Genomic DNA, 21,312 nt, shown 5'->3' with positions numbered 1-21,312 from the left:
AAACAGGTTACCTTCTCAGAAAATAACTTGCTTGGAAAAGGAGTGTATGAAACCTGGCAGCAGTATGAGTTTGGCAGAACAAATGGAAATGGCTGAATCCAACACAAATCATTTTAGTAACTCTGTTTCCTTCTTGACAAGTGGCCAGCACTAAAAAATATCTTCTGTCTAATTCAGATAGATATGGGAAAGATTGGCATTTGAAAAACACACTTGCATTTATTACCAAAATATAAATTTCAAAGGAATTATCTAATCATTATCATATTGAGTCTGAGATATATATATATATATATATATATATATATATCTATCTCAAGATCATCATAAAGATGCTGAGAATTGATGACATATATATCTGATTCATTGGCTTGAGCGTATGTGGTCATAATAACTTAAATCAGGATAACAACTTGGCTCATAAACGCATTTTATTTCAATTATGATTTTACCTTAACACATTTTCATCACTCCTAGATTTGTACTCCATTGATTGTTGGATTTGAACCATAATCTATAACTGGTGAAACATGGCAGCAGGATTTATTTAAGCTACTTAAGATCTCTCCGTGATTTCCTGTACTTGTGACTCTGCTCTTTTTTTTTTTTTTTACCACCTCGGTGATACAAGCAAAACTAAAACTTCAATAAGCATTTAGTGTACACAGTTCCCCCACTGAGTACTCATTCACGTGTACACAGGCACACATAACAGAGATACATGCTCCCACTTACCTTATTTTCCTTATTCTTTCAGAATTCTAGTAGGACATCAAAATATACATTAATTATAAAATATTAAAAAATTATTTTATAACATTTCAAAGGCTCGAAAGAAACTATTACTGCTAAAGCATTACTAGCTCCTTAGCAATATAGATTACAAAAATTCCCTACCTCCTGTTATATTTGGTTATATTGAGCAGCATTGTACTATTGCTGTCAAAACACTTACAAGGAAAACCACGATGACAATAACTTCAAACACGTACCTTTTCTCTCAGAAATATAATACTAAATTGATTGTTAAAGAAGAATCACATACTGTCCATTTTAGGAAGCATAAATAGTAATTTAAATATACAAAATATATGTAATAGTTTCCTTTTTATTCATCCGTGGGGATATTTATAGTCAACTAACAAGTTACTCTTGAAAGATATATATGATTTATTTAACTTAAATTTTACCACCGCATAAAATTGAATCCACCCCATCTCCCATCCCCTGCATTTCCTGTTTCTTCCTTGAAACAAAATAAAATAAACAATTGGTCATAATTCTTTGGTCATGGTGTCATCATCAGTAAGAATGGGTATGATGAACTTGCACAGAAGATTACACCCCCAAAATATGGTAATAACTAATTTGAAAAATTAACATGAAATACTACTCCATTTGTGAACCTAAATTTTGAGAAAGATTGGCATTTTAGTATACTAAAACATGTAAACTCATCTGGTTGAATGTATATTGGTCATTTTCTAGGGGAAACAAACATACACATGAAAAGTTACTCAAAAATAGTAGCAGTGGCTCTAATGCCACTGGTCCCACCCTCTTGAAAGCAGTTGTGCTGTTTAACCTTTGATTCCTTGTTCCTTCCATTATCACAGTGAACCCTGGTCTCCTCCAATCAAATCAATGATACAAGGACATGTGTCCCTAAAGTCATTTCTGAAGGAAATGTTTTCTGCTGGGATGTCCAAATATATCCTATTAACTTTCTCTGGAGTCTGACTAACCATTGCTTAGTATAAACAAGATGATACTGGAGAGAAATTCTTATAAAGCCAATGTAGCAAAAATATTGGTGTTGGTGTAATGTGGACGCCCAAATTCAGCATCACATTGGCATTCATTTCCTGTCAAACCCTTAAAAACGTACAAAGCAACAGATGTTCCTAACGAATATGATATTCAACTTCTACATTGCTAGCACCAGATCATATATTGTGTGATTGAACATAACCTATCTGTGAGCTCGTGTACAGAAACCAAAGGTGGGCAGAAAGAAACATTTTAAATCAAAAATTAATAATCAAAGGCATCAAGGGACATATAAAAGAGATAACAAACCAGTTAATACAGAAATTGTATCATATAGTAAAACTCTTGATATTTCTATCATTTATATACGTATAATGTGTATTATTTCAGGTGTCATCCATAAACTAGTAAAATATTTACATCTTAATATCTTCTGGATTCAAAATAATCCATGATAAATAAGTGTGCCTTAAATGCAAGGAAATATGGATTTTATCTTGAACTAGCCACGAATAGGCACAGCTTCCCATGGGTTTTCCAGGGAACCACTGGCATTCCATTTTGACTGAGACGATATGTAACAGTTACTTATCACATGACCGAGTCGACCTCCCTCTTCGTGCTAAATAATGTGGAGCTCACGCCATCCTGCACACAGTCATATGGCAGTGTCCCAGAATACCGTTTGCTGTTTAGAATAGGGTGGAGGGCTGTACTTCTTTGTACCCGCATTCTTCTTCCAGCTGGGTAGGATAGGCATGCTATCCTGTTTGCAAAGGCCCTTTTCCGTTTTCTGTCTAGCTTTTATTTCCTTGCACAAGCAACGTTTTTTCTCAATCATCTCAAGCATTGTATGGTCTCCATGAAACCACTGCATGCATGCCACCTAGCAAAAAAGAGTGAATACAGAAAAAAAAAAAAATGGAATGAAAGCAGGTTTTTTTTCCACTGTGCTAGTAGTTGTTTCAAAAAATGTCAGCTGTATCTATATTTTTGAAATTCTTACAAAGCAAAATTAAAGCATGGAAACTAAATAAAATTTGTACTTAAATTATTAAATATTATAATATTATTAAACAATAATTTAGGGAAGAATAGTTTACCAATATGTTCTAAAAGTCCATACTATGGAAATAAAACCTTTTTAAAAAATTTTTAAGCAATTTGTCAAAAATTTAGCTATTACTTTTATGTTGACTCCATCATCGTATGCATCTCAATATGTCTAAGTTCAATTATTAGAATTACTTTTCAGTGAGATCTAATATGAATGTGATATGTCTTAAAGATTTTAATGAACAATTTTATTAGTAAAATAAAACTTGCGTTTGTCTACAAATAACATATAGAATTAAGACTTTTAATTATTCTTCTACCAAAATGAGTTTTAATTTGCATCTAATGCTTGGAATTTACATGCTTAAATAATTATTTTACAAAGCAGTTTTGCTATACTTTTTGGTGCTTCAGCAAATGTCTAATTAGAATCGTTGGCTTCTGCAATCATACTGACCCAGATCCCGAATAGTTCCAGAACTTCAAAGAAATAGATTCATCAGTTCAGTTGGGTACCAGGAGAAGATTCAGTGCTGACTATATATTGATACACATACATCTATTTCTGGACAGGTAAACACTGCTCCCAGGTGTATGTGGCTATGTCCACCAATAACTGTTCTTTAGAACAGAGCTAGCGAGTTGAGTCAGTGTCACAAGAACAGTAGTGTGATTGGGCCAAGAATCCAGGATGGTGATGCTTTCACTTAATTGTTTAAGCAAATCTACTCTGACTTGAAGAGTTCAAATGGCTCACTTGGAGTCACTAAATTTGACGGCACAATTTTAGGAAATAATCAGCAAAACCTTATATGTATAACACTTATTCTATACCAGATCCCTTTCTTCGTATTTTGCATAGTTTAATGCGTTTATTCCTCACAAAGATGATGGCCTGAAGTAAGTACTATTTATTAACCCATAATGACGAGTAAAATGAGACTTGACAAGATTTAGTAATTTGCCTAAGCTTACAGAGCCAACAAATGGCAGAGTCAGGATCTGAATCTAAGGGTTTATCTCCAACACCTGTATCTTAACAACTACACTCTACTGACTCTCATAGTGCGTGCAAAACTGGAAAGGATTGGGAAGATATATCAGTACAATGCCTTCAATGTACAGGTGAGGAAGCTAAGACTTCAAGAATTTACATACCTTGTCCAAACCAAACAGGTAGGCTTTGGTGTGAACAAGGCAAAACTGAATTCTCACAATTCTTAATTCTTTATGGAGAGGGCAGGATCTTGAGCTAGAAATCAAAGATTCAAATTCGGGCTGTGTCAGATTTCCACTGGTCACTTCCATTTCTTGGTTTCTTTACATGAATAACTGAATGGATAATATCTTAATTTCAGAAGTTAGTATAAAAATTAGATTGGATAATGAAGGTGAAGTCATTTTTAAAACAGTGAAACATTGCCCAAGAATTATTATTCTAACACTGACAAATACCCAGCAGCGGTTTTCCATACCTGCTCTTTGCCAAGCATGTGCGAAGAACTCTGTATATGTTATGTTAAATCCTCCCAGCCACACTGAAAGTTAGGATTTAGCTACACACTACAAGTGAGAAAGCTGAGTCCCAGAAAGTTTAAGGAACTAGATCAGAGTCATAGGTTATTGGCTGTGATAACAGGTCTATATCAAACTCAGATCTGCCTGACTCCAAAGTAAATCATCTTGCTACTACAGCAAACTCCATCTCCTGAATATTATATAGAAATTATAATAAGAGTTATTATTGTATGTACCACCATTTCCAGATGCTACTCAAAAATGCAAATATATTTACAGCTTTATGAGTGAATAAAAATTGTTTATCAAATAAATCAAAATCAATGACTTGGACTTAGATTCCAGAAGATTATACTCTTAGATAAATATCTTGTATGTAATGAGCTTAACTTGACACAAAGTTTCTTGAAAGGATGGGCTGTGTTTGACACCTTTTGGTGTCCTCTAGCCCCTAGCCCAGGCCCTGGCCATGCCTGTTCACTTTTTAAGTGAAGTTCTAGGAAAACAACCAACAGAGTTTTGTCCTAACAGGAGATTGCCAAAGTAGCTTGAAAATTTTTCAAAAGATTTATAGTATTTTCTAACATGATAATCTAAGCAATAAAAATACAATAACTCTATTTTGGTGGAAAGACAAGCAAAATTTATTGAGTGACTATAAACTGTTATAAATGGAATTTATAACACAGAATTCCCAGAGGGCCGGCCCCAAATTGCATCCAACACAGTAGCCCCAACATACAGAACAGAGTCATTTAGCTTTCAGTAAATGTTTTAGGAATGAATTGAAGCCACTGTCATTGAACAACAGTTTTTGTTGCATCTCAGAAAACTCTCAAGATAATTTTCTCCTTAGTAAAATCTCACTGGATTTTACACATCTCAAGGAAATCGCAAAACCTCCAGTCTTCTTTAAGGTAAGATATTTACAGCATCACTTCAATATTGTCATGGTCCACACAAACATTAAATCACTGATTACTTAATTTCCTTTAATATTTTTAGGGTGTGAATCAGTATATGTAACGGCAAAATAATAATTTTCCTGGATTACTCTGACAACAGTGTCACCAATATATTTCATTATATTACATTTTATTTCATAGTTGTCATTACAGTTCATAAATGCATTACATTGTCTAGAATAAGTATGTGTTTTCAGTCAATTACTAGTTTATGCTATATATGTCAATTTATTAAGAAAAAATACATTCTTTAAAAATCTAAGGAATAGGAATTTAAGAAGAAAGAGATATGGTTTTTCACATTCTTTACATTTTCATTTTAGAATAGTTATATATCCCCTTGATTGAGATATAATGGTTCAAAATATTAGTAGAAGAAAATCAACCTTGTTTATCAGACTGACTGCAATATTGAACTATCTTCTTTTGGGGGTCAATTATATAGTCAGTAAAAATTCCATGAGAAAGCATTGCCCAATATGTGAAAGAGGGTGAGGTATTCTAAGAGAATTCAAATACAGGTTGTTAGAAGATAGAAAATTAATTTTTTAATTTTAAAAAGTTTAACAAGTCTGTCAAGTCTGCTGTAGAATCTTCTCATGTAAAATCTGCTATCAAACTTTTCTTCTCATTTAAAATACCCCGCCCCCAAATTATTATTATGTTACAATGATATGAATGAAGGGAGAATGAGATTCATTTTGGGGAAGATAAGTCTGCTTTTCATATTTACTTTTAAATAACGCATGTTTTTGAATATTTCTTTCTGGAGGGTACACATTGTTTTTAATTCCCCAAAATAAACTCAGTGTTACTTCCATGCCTATTGACATAGCCAAATCCCTCCCCCCTAAAATATGTCAAAAATTATTTCATTCTGATAGTAAGATGTTATGCTTTAATTCATTATTTTACACATAACAAACAGCATGTTTAGCCATTATAGGAAGTGTGTTAAGACTACTACCCATAAAAGATATCTAGACTTTCCCATTTTTTGTTTATCATCAGATTCTTCATATCTAGTTTAAATTTAGCTGTAAAATTCCATTCCACTTCACCCTGTAGTTGAAAGAACTCTGTGAGTCAATTTACAACTAATTTGAAACTAAGCCCAGTAAATAAACTCTTCCAGTTTAGTTATTTAATCAAGTGTCCTGTTTCTCATCTTTAATCCATATGCATTTATTGCATGAACCATGAAGGAAAGAAAAAATACACAAGCAAGTTAAGTATGCATTGGAAGATAATTGTTCGATTAATATGAACACACTTATATATCTCGGACAAGATTCTCCTATTAACAAGGTTCAGTGGAGGCAATATTCTTGGCTAATTTCATGGAGATAAAAATGAAGTGAAGCTCCTCCGCAAGGAGGTGAAACATAAATCACCATTCCTTAAGTGTAGGCTACACACAGGACTTCTTTCCAAAGAGTACACTCTAGAAAGGAGGAGGAGAGGAACTTTACATGAAGAAACCTGTCAGACACTACCTGCGCCACACCTGGTGATCAGCAGTAATAAGTGACGTTGACAGTACGCACCTTTGATATGATGTGATAAGAAGGGCACTTTACCTCTGTGGTTTTCCTCCTCCAAACCATAACTTAGCCTAACCATGAGAAAAACACCAGATAAACCCAAACTGAGAGCCATTGTACAAAATACCAGTCCAGGGCTTCCCTGGCGGCACCGTGGTTGAGAGTCCGCCTGCCGATGCATGGGACACGGGTTCGTGCCCCGGTCCGGGAGGATCCCACGTGCCGCGGAGCGGCTGGGCGCGTGAGCCATGGCCGCTGAGCCTGAGCGTCCGGAGCCTGTGCTCCGCAACGGGAGAGGCCACAGCAGTGAGAGGCCCGCGTACCACACACACACACACAAAAACAACAAATAACAGTCCAGTAATCCTCAAAACTGGCAAGGTCATACAAAATAAGGAAAGTCTGAGAAACCGTCACAGTCTAGAGAAGGTCAAGGAGACATGATGACTGAAATTAATTAATGTGGTACACTGGAAGAAATCCTGAAACTGATTGATAAAAACTAAGGAAATTCAAATAAGGTATGGGTTTTAATAATAATGTATCGATAGTGATTCATTAGTCGTGACAAAAACACCATTATAATGTAAGATATTAACAATAGAGGAAGCTGGGTGTGGGGTATACAGGAACACTGTGTGTATTCTTTGCAGTTTTTCTGTAAATTTAAAACTACTCTAAAATTCTATATATCTTTAAAAATAACGTGATGGGACCATATTCTTTCCAAAGAATAAGTAACTGTATCTTTCATTCTTTAGATGGAAGCAACATGGTATAAAGGAAGAGTTAGATGACTTGATTGGGCTCTTGATTGTTGTGTGACCTTGAAAAGTCATGTATCTCTCTGAACTTGTATGTACTTCCTATATACAGTACATATGTATATATAGGTACATAATTCATATATACATAGTATGTACACTTGAATATACTTTATATATAGTATGCATATTTGGAACTGAAAAAACGTAAAGTCCCATACATCGTTCATGACCTTATCTATGGAGCTTTCAATGCATCAGGAATAACATAAATGAGGAGTCGTAATTCACTTCAATAATTACTTTCTCTAAAAAATAATCAAAGTACTTCCTGATATTGAGTACACTTCATCCAAGAAACAAAAGAATAGTCCAATAATAAATAAATCTCCATAATGTTTATTTAAAGTATTCAATTTTTCAAAGTATGTAAACCATAAGAGAAAAGAATACTCTGCAATAAGCACATGGAGAATTTCAATATTAAAAATGATACGAGAATAAAACTGATACAAGCATGCCTATCCCTATTGATTTTGATTTTGATGCCTCATGAGTAAGCACGTAAAAAAAAAATTCATCAAAGATTTTTAGCAGGTGTGATACTGGCTTTGGAATTAAGTTTAGCTGTGAGCCTGAAGATTTGAGGATCAACTTTAATTTCTTAAACAATAGACACAATACCAATACTAATTTTCAGAAGCTTTTGGGGAAAAAAATATCTATCAGTTGCACGTTGCTCTCTCTGTCCCAATTTCTGCCACCTGGGTAGCCCATTTTATGAGAAGTCATCATTTCCAACTCTGTAATGACCTACATGGGAAAAGAATCTTAAAAAGAGTGGATAGATGTATATGTATAACTGAATCATTTTGCTGTACAGCAGAAAGTAACACAACATTGTAAATCAGCCACACTCCAATAAAAATTAATTAAAAAAAAAAAGAAATCATCATTTCCAGTGTGAGGAGTACAAGCTTTAGTCTGGCTGAAAAGAAAGCTAGAGTTACCAAAGTTCTCTGAACTTTCCCTTTGCCCTGAAGAAAATGTCTCCAGGAGAGCACGGATAGCATTAGTGGGGCATCAAGGAAGAGCAGGTGTGAAGGCCAGCTGGTGTGATTTGAGAAAGGCGAGCAACATCTTCAGGAATTACAGGAGGAAGCAAGTCACTTTCACCTCTGCTGTCCCTGTCCTTAGGAGTCACAGGTCAGACAGAGGTGTTACTGCTCTCATTGAAAACGTTCTTCCTCTCTCATTTAGTGGGTAAAGAGATTGATCCTTTACTAACAAAATGTACATAAAGAATAAACACGTAAGCACCATGCCTTGTTTACATATATCTTCAGGAAAACGGACAGGGGTTGGCAAACTATAATACACTTCTCAAATAAAGTCCATTGCCTGTTTTAGTACAGCCCATAAACAAGAATTTTTGTTTTAAGCTTTTAAATAGTTGAAAAATAAACAAAAGAAGAATATGCCATGACAGGTGAAAATTATATGAAATTCACATGTCAGCATATATAAAGTTTTACCTGGCATACAGACATGCCCATGTGTCCGTGGATTAACTACAGCTGCTTTCACGCTATCAAGTAGAGTTCAGTCATTGGGACAGATACCACATGGCCTGTAAAGCCTAAACTAGTTATTGTCTGGCCCTTTAAAGAAAAAGGTTGCTAACTTTCTAGGTAAATAGGCAATTAACCCTTAAAATAAAATATGCCTGATAGAAGACCCAAAAGGGTAATATCAATATTAGGACTATTAAAAAAAGGCTATAAAACAAAATCAAGAGCATCGATTCATGTATACTTACAATATTTTTCATATCAAGTTTGGCCCATTAGATGAATCATAAAGGATGAGACTTTTAGATTTTAAATCAGCTCTGACAATTAGTTTAGAGAAATTATTTGGGCACATTTTTACAATTTCATCATCATAAGAAAGAAGAGGCATGTTGGAATTAAAGAAATAAAGTGGATAATCTGGTTTAAATCCTCTAAATAAGAGATTCAATATAAGGTCAACCTTTTCTTTTAATAACCCTGCAGTGGCTATTTGCTTGTCTGTGCTAGGTCACAGTGTTGATTCAACTTCAATATAAAAGTTGCTTCAAGAACTTTTTAAAAAATAATGTTAGTGAATTATATTTCTTTTCTTTTTTTCCAACTATATTTTGGAAAGAAAAGGTCAGCTTTGCATAGCATAGGCAACGACATAAGCCCTCAATAAACCTTTTGAAATTGACATAACACAGAGATGGAAGGGTTATAATTATCTGCACTTGTCAGCAAATTCACTAATTTTTTTTTACTTAGTTATCAAATAACAAGTGCTCAAATCCATGTTCCTTGATCATTATACATTATAAGAAAAAAATGTCTTTTTCTTTGAATGAGGAAGACATACTCTATGTATCTATGTATGCATCTACCTCTCTCTTTCTATGTATTTGTGTAAAATAATTGAAAGCATAGAGAGGTGACCCAGCATCACAGTATTTTCTATGGTAAATATTAAAAGGTACAGTCAAATAATCCATGTGACTTTACAATGACATAAATACCATTTATTCTACTTTGAAAATTACAAATTCAAGGTCAGGAAGATGCTTCCACACTAAATGAATTGTTTTCTTTTTTCATGAAGGCCGGAATGAAGCTAATTCAACAGAAAAGTGTGAAATATCAAAAGTTAAAAACTACATAATGTAAGTGTGCAAAACAAAAAAAAGATAATATAAATGTGCAATATTTTTTTTAAAAAAGATAACATAAGTTGACAAAACAAAAAAAGCAGGGACTTATCAGTTCCATGGGCCTGGAAAAGATCCTGGCTTTTAATCTCACTTTGGTGATGTTGTACAAGCTACTTATCTGGTTTTCTTGCTTGAGATATTATAAGAATTAAATATTATGTCTGAAATGTTCCTAGCTTTTAAACTTTTATGACAGTATTTGAAATAATTGCATCCTTGGGATAACTTTAGCATTTTTCATAGTTTTTGCCTATGTTTTTTTCATCTTTAACTCTGATCTATTGATTGTTTTTTTTTAATTATTCCTTTGTAATCCCCCCTCATTTATCAGCAGTGTTGATTTAGAACCTATGTTTTGTGAAAGAATTATTAGGCAGATATACACCTGAGGTATGTACTGAAACTGCAGTGTTTATTTCAGGTGGTCTAAATTTAGCTTTGAGATATAGATATATTATTAAAATGAGAACCACGTCTTGATTTCAGAGCTGCTTTTGAATGAGACATCATGGGTATACAGCCCTCATCCTTCTTTTTCTAGATCTGAAGATCTGCCTCAGTATACAATCTCTGATCAACTATAAGAAACATCACATGTTGATATTTTAAGCCATATATTTGTTTTTAGGTATCTGTGCTTGTTTATATGATCAATTATGTAAAAATCACTCATCATAAAGATTAAAATTGTAAGTTAATAAACCTTACAATTGCATGGCTATAAGTAGAGTTTCAAGTGAATATAGATTGCTCATTTTTCTCTGCCTGCAAAATGAGGAAAACACCTAACTCTTCAGTTTTCGAGTGATGTCCTATAATCAAGACCCAGGTCACAAGTCACTTTCAAGGACAGAGGCTGGTCTGAACTACTCTGCTCAACAGTGGCAATTATAGCTGTTTCCAAGTTCTGCCAGTACACTGCACATCCGTCTGTAATAACAATAATCCTATTTTTGTGTGCACGTTTGATTTCCTTCTTAGGGGACAGAATAAGGTGGATAAAATGGATATCATGGCCTGGTTTTACCACTTATTAGTTGTGAGGTCTGGGACAAGTCATATAATCTTCCTGAGACCTTGGTTCTTTATCTGTAATATGAAAATAATAAGACCTCAGGTTTGCTGGGAGAATTGCATGTAATGATTTAGCATCTACTTCACGGTGGACACAAAAATATAGGCTCCTCTATCCCTAGTAGACTGTGAGTTCTTTGAAGATAAGGAGGGGCTCTATGGTTAATACTTACATCCTTATCCTTTAGCACGAGGAAATGTGTCATAAATACTCATGCAAGGAACGAATGAATAAACAAATGGATAACTAGAAGAGCAATGCTCTCTCAGTGTCTTCAGGAAAGGGGCTTTGGAAATCTTTGATTTATTGAATAATTTGATTTCACTTTGGCTCAGTTGAATCCAATAATATCCCAAATTGTACAAGGTTAAAGAGTATATTTCCTGGGATTTTTTTTTTTTTTTTTTTTTTTTTTTGGTACGCGGGCCTCTCACTGTTGTGGCCTCTCCCGTTTGCGGAGCACAGGCTCCGGACGCGCAGGCTCAGCGGCCATGGCTCACGGGCCCAGCCGCTCCGCGGCATGTGGAATCTTCCCGGACCGGGGCACGAACCCATGTCGCCTGCATCGGCAGGCGGACTCTCAACCACTGCGCCACCAGGGAAGCCCTTCCTGGGATTTTTGAGCCACAGAAGACATCTAACGTTAAACTCCGCCCTCCCTGCCATGTGAGCCGTAATCTGGGTGTTCTACAGCTGAAAACACTCTAGGGTGATTGAATCCTTGGGGTCTCAAGGATTTGAGTTCTGGGGTCTCAGAATCCTTGACTCTTTGGCTCAGGTTAAGTGACAGACTGATGCTCCCTAAACTTTAGTATGTGGCCATCTCCCCTTGGGAATTTGCTAAAATCAATTCTTAGGCATTATACTTAGAGATTCTGAGTCTAGATTCCAGGGAAGGTGGGTCTCAGGCAACTGCATTCAAATGGCCCAAAAGGCAGTTAATGCTATTCCATAAATGTTTCTCAAATCTGTCACCATCTTTTACATTTCCAGAGTCATTTTCCTGGTCCAGTCCCTGGACTATTAAGATTGCCTCTAAGGTTCCATTTATCGGATACTTCTCATCCACCATCCACACTTCTGCCCAAGAGCTCCCTGAGAAGCCTCCACAAAATCGTATTAACTCAACGGTTCCCTTGTTAACCTAAAGAACATAGTTAATGCTCCAGGCCCATCACAGTCAGCTTCAGTGTTGTCTTTTCTGGCTAATATTTTCTACCCAGCCATTTACTTCACACGCCAGTCACAACTGACTACTCAAAACTCAACTGGGACCACAGGCACACGACTTGCTCCCATTTTTAGCTCAAGCTGTTTCCTCATTCTGGAACTCTCTTCCTCCCTGTGGCCTCAACTTTTCTGTGAAATCCCACTTACGCTTTTATAGTTGAGCTAAATGCAGCAAGAATCCATTGTGAGATCCTCTATGACTCTGACAGCCATGCTTGCTTATTTCTGGAGTACCATCTACTCATTCATTCTGTCATTACTGAAATCAGCAACCTCTTACACCATGCTATGAATGCATGTGTTTATTACAAGTTTTGCACAAGATTCTGAACTTCTGAAAAGCACAGATCTTGTTTACACCATTTTTGTAGCCCTAGAATCCTGAGTTAGTACTCCCACAGAAGTCCCACAATGTTTTAAATAGTTAAAGCTTCATTGAAATAATATTTCAAAGTGACTAGTTTGAGAGGTAAACTTTTTCACTACATTTTTCTGATTATAAAAGTAAAATATACCTATTATACAAAATATGGGTAATAACATCATAAGTAAAAATTATCTGTGATACCACCATACAAAAAATGTAGTAAATTCCTCACATAAATCATATATATATACTGTGATATCTTATGTATGTATAAAATACCCTTTTTTAAACTTGGGATTATACAGCATCATTATATCCTCAAATTTTTCTCTTTATTAGAGTCTTAAATACTTTTCTCAAGACATGATAATAAAAACAAATTATTCATTATGAATATCTTTATTTAGTCATTTTATAATTGCTCACATTTGATTGGCTTTCATTTCTTAAATGCTGTAAATAATGTTTCAATATTTTATGATTTTTTTTTTCTTCAGGAAGCCACTCAAACAGTAATTCTCACGTCAAAGGGTCAAAACATTTTAAGGCTCTTGATACAGACACAGCCTATTTGTCTTCCAGAAAAGTTAAACTATTTTCCATTCCCATAGCAGTATGGGACTTACACCACATCTTTATTAGCACTGAGTTGTGTTACCAAAAGAAACAAGCAAACAAACAAGCAAGAAATTTGTCTGCATTTTATATGTCTAAAAGAACCCTTTGATTTCAAAATTTACTTTCATTAATAGAAAGTCGAATGATATTTCACAGATGTTTAAAAACAGAAGACTTGACACATAGCCGTAGTTTATTCTTTTTTTCTAATAAAGGGGTAGTTTTACTTACTAATTTATATATTTTAAAATTTAGGGTATTTATGCATTATTTATATTATTACTTTCCAATGTTTGACACTTTAGTCATGTACGTTATTACTAACAGGTGTTTCTAATTTTTATGTAGTAAAAGCAGTTAATTTTTTCAAAATTTCTCCATTTTTCTGTTCTTTAAATTTCCTGACTTTTTGGTAACCTACAAATATAACTCTTTATGTTTTTCAGAGTTTATGGTTTTATTGTATTCATGAATTCACCTTTTACTTCATTTGTTTACACTCTTCTTTGTTGCTAAAAGTACATTGCTTAGGAAGAGAAAAATATATTTAATAAGAAAAATGAGACAAAAGGTAAAACAATAAAAGGACAAATTTTACTTTTTAATTTTTCATGAGGTGAGAATCTACTTTTATTTATTTCACATATCTAATCAATTGTTCAAGCACATATTTATCAATCATAGTGGTTAAGCCATATTTCAAATTCTGTAAGTAATTCTGTACTTTAATTTCATTTTATGAGGTAGTAGCTGGTATAAAACTGTCAATCATTAGAATATGTATATCAGTTCTACCTTAAGGAAAATGATGTCTAAGTGAAAAACTTTTACTTCTCCTCTTCAGATTACCCTGGCGTAATCATTATCTTCTTGAAACATAAATCTATATGAATACACATATATATATACACACAAACAGTCTTTTACAAAAAAAAATACTGTTTCATTCTCCAGCTTCAAATGATGCATATATTGGACAAATATCGTTTTCCAGGTTGCAATATATTATATCAAAGTCTTCTAAAGTGTTTCATTTTGGAAAATATTTAACAATTATGTTTAAAAGAATCATTACATTTCATTAAAAGAAAATCTATCATTACATTTCATTAAAAGAAAATCTAAGTCTGTTTTGAAGCTGTCTGGGAGCTGACCATATGCACATACACACGTGTACACGAATACATATACATACATACAATTCATATATAGTCAGAAACATATGTATGTATATGTGTATAAAAGTATGGATCAGGGCTTCCCTGGTGGCGCAGTGGTTGAGAGTCCACCTGCCAATGCAGGGGACACGGGTTCATGCCCCGGTCCGGGAAGATCCCACGTGCCGCGGAGCGGCTGGACCCGTGAGCCATGGCCGCTGAGCCTGCACGTCCGGAGCCTGTGCTCCGCAAACGGGAGAGGCCACAACAGTGAGAGGCCCACACACCGCAAAAAAAAAAAAAAAAAAAAAAAAGTATGGATCATACATTTGTGTGTATATGTATGTATTTGTATGTATATTTGTGCATATATGTGTATATCAGACAAGTATGATTAAATTATTGAAAGCTATAGGTTTCAAAAACCAAAATTATAAGAGTTTTGCTGAAAGAATATATGTGTCTACAATGTCACTGAAGAAAAAATAGTAGGCTAAAGTTAATAAAGTCTCATATCTTGAGATTCTTGATTGATCTCAAGGAATGATCTCAAAACACCCTTGAATGATTTTATAAAAGTTCTAAAATAAGTTAGCAAGCTACATTCACCTTTGCTCAAGTGACTTTGGAATGAAGGATTGTCATGATCTAAGTAGTAATCATAAGAACATCAACAATGTAATAATAGCATTATTTATTATACGTAAACCATGTACCAGACACCCGACTGGCACTTAGCATATATCAATTTCTTTAGAGCTTAATAACTATATAAGCATGTCTTATTGCTATTTGTTAGATGATAAATTGAGGCTGGAAAAGGTTAACTAATACGTGTAGTATCATATTGCTAATAGAAGGCAGAACTAGAATTGGAATTCAAGACAAAATATACCAAGCGCTAGAGTCTGTGCCCTTATCATTACACTGGATTGTCTCACAGCTAATTCTGATTAAAGTGGCCCACACTGGAAACACACACACACACACACACAATTGTTAGGGTACTTTTCACATATTCACTTCACATAGCCAATAATATGGGAAAGTGTGCTGGGTCAAATGAAGGTGGTAAAGTTTGCTGCTGAAAGATTGAAAGATTAGAGGATTTATTTATAAAGTATCAAAACTTTGGGGGAGGGATGAAACTTTGACCTTGTTATTTGTTATATTTGTCATTTTTGTCATCACACCATACTCTCTGCTATTATCAAGATCACGGGCATGATAACCATATAGCATCTCCTCTCAGTGGGCAAGGCACTGTGTGAACACTCAGCCTGCTTCATGTCATTTTAGCCTCACAATAGCCCTGTGATCACCATATTACAGATGAAAAAATCAAGTTCAGAAGAGGTTAACGATCACTTAGCAGTCTCTGGAGTCTGATTCCATACTGGGTGTGAAAGGGAATTATTAATAGAGCAGAACACGATCATCTCCTTCCCCAGGTTAGACCCTCTATCCATAGCTCAGATTCCTTGCCTCTAATCCACAAGAATATATTCATTAGTCCCCAGAGTATTTTCACTTGGTAATATTTAATATCCCACGGTTAAATTGCAAAGGTAGCTCTCTGTCTTCACTTTACCTCCCTCCTGGCTTCCTTCTTAAAGAAGTTATTACTAAAACATCTAAAGGATGGAGCATCGTGATCGGAGATGTGTCCAAGTGGTGAATAATATAAAGTCCAATAACAATAAGAACAATGGGGGGATTCCCTGATGGTCCAGTGGTTAGGACTCCACGCGTTCATTGTCAGGAGTGCAGGTCAATCCCTGGTCGGGGCACTAAGATCCTGTAAGCTGCACGGCACGCCCCAAAAAATTAAAAAAAAAAAAAAAGAACAATGGTTCTTTTCTTGCTATATAAGAATACCTCCATCTCATCTCACTTTCAAACTACTTACTCACTGGTTGTATTGCTATTTCCATATAATTGTGTGTTGAGGATACGTTGCCTGCTCTGGGTTCTTCACCAAAGGAGTCCCTCTGAAGATATTTTTCGTTTTACTTCACCAACCACAATTCAATTCAAGTTCATTTCAATAAGCACCTTTTCCTCAGTTTCATGGCAGCAAACAATATCGTTGTCCTTCTACACATATTTAAGCATCTTCAAGTATATTCACAAGTATAGTGAGATCTTAGTGCCTCTTGACTGAGTTGCACAGGAGTGTTGGCTGATTCAATGTGTGGCATTAGGATAAAAAGCCCAAGAAAGGCTGCATGAAGGAAAAAGACCAGGGATGGCTTTCATACCACCACGAAAGAAGACGCTAATTGCATCAAACCATAATTTTATAAAATTTTCACTGTCGCAGAATTTTAGAGGAGAATAAAATTTCAACTTCTAGAAAAATGAAGGTTTTAAACCCTTAAAATGATCACATTTTTATATTACAAGATGACAACTAAATGCAAAGCAAGTTGCTAAAATAGGATGTTAACTTGGTATCTCTTGTGAACAAACGCAAAATGCAAATTGGCAATTGTATGTGATATAGCGTATGTTCTCTGGTGAAAGACTATGATCAAAAACAACGAAAAAACTGTCTATCCAATAATGCACCATCCATCCAGGTGTGAGTGACATGGTATGTGCATCTCTATATATGTATACAGAGCACGTATACAGGTATAATAAGTAGGTTCATCTGTGTAAGGATACAGAAAAATGCAATAACTTTGAGAAATAATGATAATACTGCATGAGAAAGAGTTGATTTATGATATAGTTCTCAAGGGTCTGAAATTGCCTTAAAGTGTTGCTGCATTAAAATCTGCATAAAGTTGTGAAGGACTTCTAACATAAGCATAACTGATATGTGATATGATATATGACATTCCTATATCAAAATGCAAGATGAGGCTTTTCAGAGGAAAGTTGATTTACGTCCAAATATCAAAAATATTATGTCCATGTCTTCAGGCAGGGCAATGTATAATCTTCAAATATAGCTATAGATATAAATACAGACACAGACATAGATATACATATATACATACATATAACTTAATTAGCCTTTTTACTATTTTATGATTATGAATTCTTTACTCTTGGAAAGTAAAAAAACTACAGAAAAATTGTGATACATTTCTTCCCAATAAAGAAGGTACAACATATTCCTCAGCAATTAAACCTAATAATGACTACAATTTCAGCCGTTAATTGATAAACTAATTGTTTGTATTAAAGAAAAAAAAACCTCTGAGCAGGTTTCAGAATTAATTTATGTTTTTAAATGCACAAGAACTTTCTAAGTAGAATGCCTTAAAAAGACATTCCCTCAAAGAACAAACGGTATTACAAGATAAAATTCAATTATAACAAGTGTATTGATGTTTTTCACTAAGAATATTCTCTTAATCACTTACATTAGCATTAATTTAATTTCAAGTTTAATTCCATTACAAAATATTGGTTTTTAATAGTGCACATGGACTTGACTACAGATAAATTAGGGAGAGTCACATCTCAATAAACATTTGTTTTATCTAGCAAAAGAGAGGGAGGTTCAGAGACAAGCAGAATAAGCTAATTCTCAAGGAAAAGGCTTTACAAATCGCTGGTAGAGCTAATAATCATTTTCAGATCTTGGAATAGAGCTGAGAAAGTACATAAAATATATTTTTTCTCCACTAGAATGCATTGCCCAATAGGAGCTTAACTGTGTTATAGAATGAGAAACAAGCTGTGGATCATAATACTTCCCTTCTGAAGCCAGCTTTGCTATTTACTAGCTCCGGCAAATCACTTCACTTCTCTTGGCCTCAGGTTAGAAAGGAACAGAGGGCACAAACTGTGAAATGCAGGGTTGCACCAGGCTCACAGGTGTGTGTTGTCTAAAATGCACAATATTTAAAATTTTTGAACCAATGTGAAAAAAAATCATTAGATGATATAGGAAGAGAGAGAGAGAAACAGAGGGGGGAAAGGAGAGGGCCAGGACAAGAGCACCTAGAATTTGGCTTCTCTTGAAAAATCAGAGAAACATGACAACAGTTGGCTGGGTCTGAGTTTTCTCTCCTCTCTTTAAATAGGCTTGTCTTTCCTATGGTTCAACTTGGTTCTATGTAATTCACTGCTGAGGCAAAGTGCCAGTTGCCATTTTTCATTTCACTAGGAATAAATCTTTTCATTTGATAGAAAAATATTTTCTGCCCTGTTGATTCTATCAAAGTGAGAAAGTACTCATTTCCAATGCCTCCTAGGCAGCTGCAGGCGTTGGGGTCTGCGGCTCCCTTACTTCACCATCTAAATAAATTTCCTTTCATTCTGTGATTTCAAGTCTGAGCCACGTTGACCTAAAGTTTGTGGCCTTTCATCCTAACTCAAAATAAGCACTTATGCCCCAAGTGATCAAAATAACCCTTGTAATGTTGACCATAAACTAACTGGACTCCAATTAGTTTATGGTCAACATTACAAGGGTTTATAATTGGACTCTAGTCCAATTATAATTGGATTTCCTCAAAAGAAGTTGGCTATTTTCCTTTTAGCCAAATTCATCCAAATTGTTATGAGTATGGAAAGGCAGGAAAAAATGAACATCTTGTACAAGAAAGCCCAAATCAGCTTAAGAGCAAGCAGTTTCCTTGTAGCTTATGATCTACCAAGCCAAGAGTTCAATAGAGTGGTTCCTTCCTTGCTACCTAATTCATGTTCTCCATCTCAATTTCTTCTCGCCTGCTTCCCACGCTGTTTACTTACTGCCCAAGAAGACATCCTTCATGGTAATTCATATTATAACCATTGAGGATGCCAGCTCATTTAAAAATACCTTTCCTAAATCAATACTCAAAAAGCTTCTCTAATTGTGAAAAATATATGCTCTTTCAGCCTGAAAGTTATTACCTAGAAAATGGCTCTTCCATCCCAGGCCCTCTCAGCTCCTACCTTTCAAAGAATCAATTATGGGTTGCAGTATCATCCTCCACTATACATAAGGACCAACTTATGCTCAGAAGTGGAATCAAAGCTAAGACTTAAAGCAATAAAATCCTTGGTGGTGAGAAATGGAATATTTTCTGCCATGTCGGTAAACAAAGGATGTCACAGTCATCGGTGATTGCAGCCACAGCCAATGGTGGGCTGGTGAGCCCTAAGGGATCTCAGGAAGGAAAGAATACCTGCCATCCAGCAGCCATCAGATGGCAGCCACTCCCTCCGGTGAGCCCTGAGGAAACTCAGGCTGTGAAAGCACAGGATACTGGCCCCAGATAGCTGAGGTGCATGTCTAAGGAATGATTTCAGTGAGCCCAGATTCTTGCATCTCCCCATACATAGAAAAGGACTAAATTCCTTAACTTGAGATGTCTGGTTTTCCTTAATTAACAATAATCTTTTGATGTTCGGACTACCTGCCCATTGTTGCAAAACTCCTTTATAACCTGGTTTCCCCCCTCACCTCCTCGGAGGAGCAGTTCTCTCAGGGTTACTTGAGATGCTGCCTCCCGGGCTTGAAGTCCCACCAAATAAAACATAACTTTCAACTCTTAGGTTGTGAATATCTTTTTTTTTTGCCGTACGGGGGCCTCTCACTGTTGTGGCCTCTCCCGTTGCGGAGCACAGGCTCCGGACGCGCAGGCTCAGCGGCCATGGCTCACGGGCCCAGCCGCTCCGCGGCATGTGGGATCTTCCTGGACCGGGGCACGAACCCGTGTCCCCTGCATCGGCAGGCGCACTCTCAACCACTGCGCCACCAGGGAAGCCCTGAATATCTTTTTTTAGTTGACAGTGGAAATGACTCTTGGATTGTCCCTGTGCCTCGGCCATATTATGCTACCCTCATTCACAAGTCACTATAGCATTTGCCTTACTAATGCCCTTCATTTGGGGGCTTCAGAGAAAGGAAAGAGAGTCAACAGAGGGATAATGCTGGGGACAGTGGCAAGGAAGAGCAGAATGGAGAGGGAATTACTGCTGCTATAAGACTTCTGTTCCTAGAGAACTGCTTTCATCATGTCATTTATCTCCCTAGAATGTCAAAGGGCTTCCATTGTCAGCAATATTAAGTCTACATAACTTGGTGCATGTAAACATATGGACCTTATGGCCACACCTGCTTTCATGATCTCATTGCCTACAACTCCCTTATTAGAACCCTTGGTTCCCTCCAGCTTGTGGCAGTGCATACCATTCCTGATTCAAATCGACCCTGCTCAATTTCTGTAACAACCTCGATTGGGAAAAGAATTTGAAAAAGAATAGATACATGTATATGTATAACTGAATCACTTTGTTGTACACCTGATACTGACACAACATTGCTAATCAACTGTGCTCCAATACAAAATAAAAACTTAAAAAAAAAAGAAAAAAAGACTCCCTCAGTCAAGACTGCTAGATGTCCAAGGAGATGACATACCTACTACTTTTGAAAATATGAGGAATCCCTTTTGGTATGCTGCTCTGGGCCCAGTTTCTAAGAGCCTGAAGAAGTAACTGACACAACTTCACAAGTCCATGCTTTCATAAAACT

At 35.7% G+C, this 21,312-nt stretch overlaps 1 protein-coding gene across 2 annotated transcripts in view; it reads right to left on the bottom strand.

Annotated features, from left to right (window-relative positions):
- Positions 1-677: 677 nt before the first annotated feature.
- Positions 678-21,312, bottom strand: part of NYAP2 (neuronal tyrosine-phosphorylated phosphoinositide-3-kinase adaptor 2) — a 265,204-nt gene continuing 244,569 nt past the window's right edge. For both annotated transcript variants that reach the window (XM_049711903.1, XM_004262636.3), the window contains one exon: positions 678-2,656. In XM_049711903.1, the coding sequence (XP_049567860.1) occupies positions 2,429-2,656 (228 nt within the window). In that variant the 3' untranslated portion in view covers positions 678-2,428. The remainder of the gene's footprint in view (positions 2,657-21,312) is intronic.

This window comes from Orcinus orca, chromosome 7 (genome assembly GCF_937001465.1).
Source record: "Orcinus orca chromosome 7, mOrcOrc1.1, whole genome shotgun sequence".
NCBI lineage: Eukaryota > Metazoa > Chordata > Mammalia > Artiodactyla > Delphinidae > Orcinus > Orcinus orca.
Note: the sequence above shows the minus strand (reverse complement) of the source record. Positions and strands in the feature narration are given on the sequence as shown.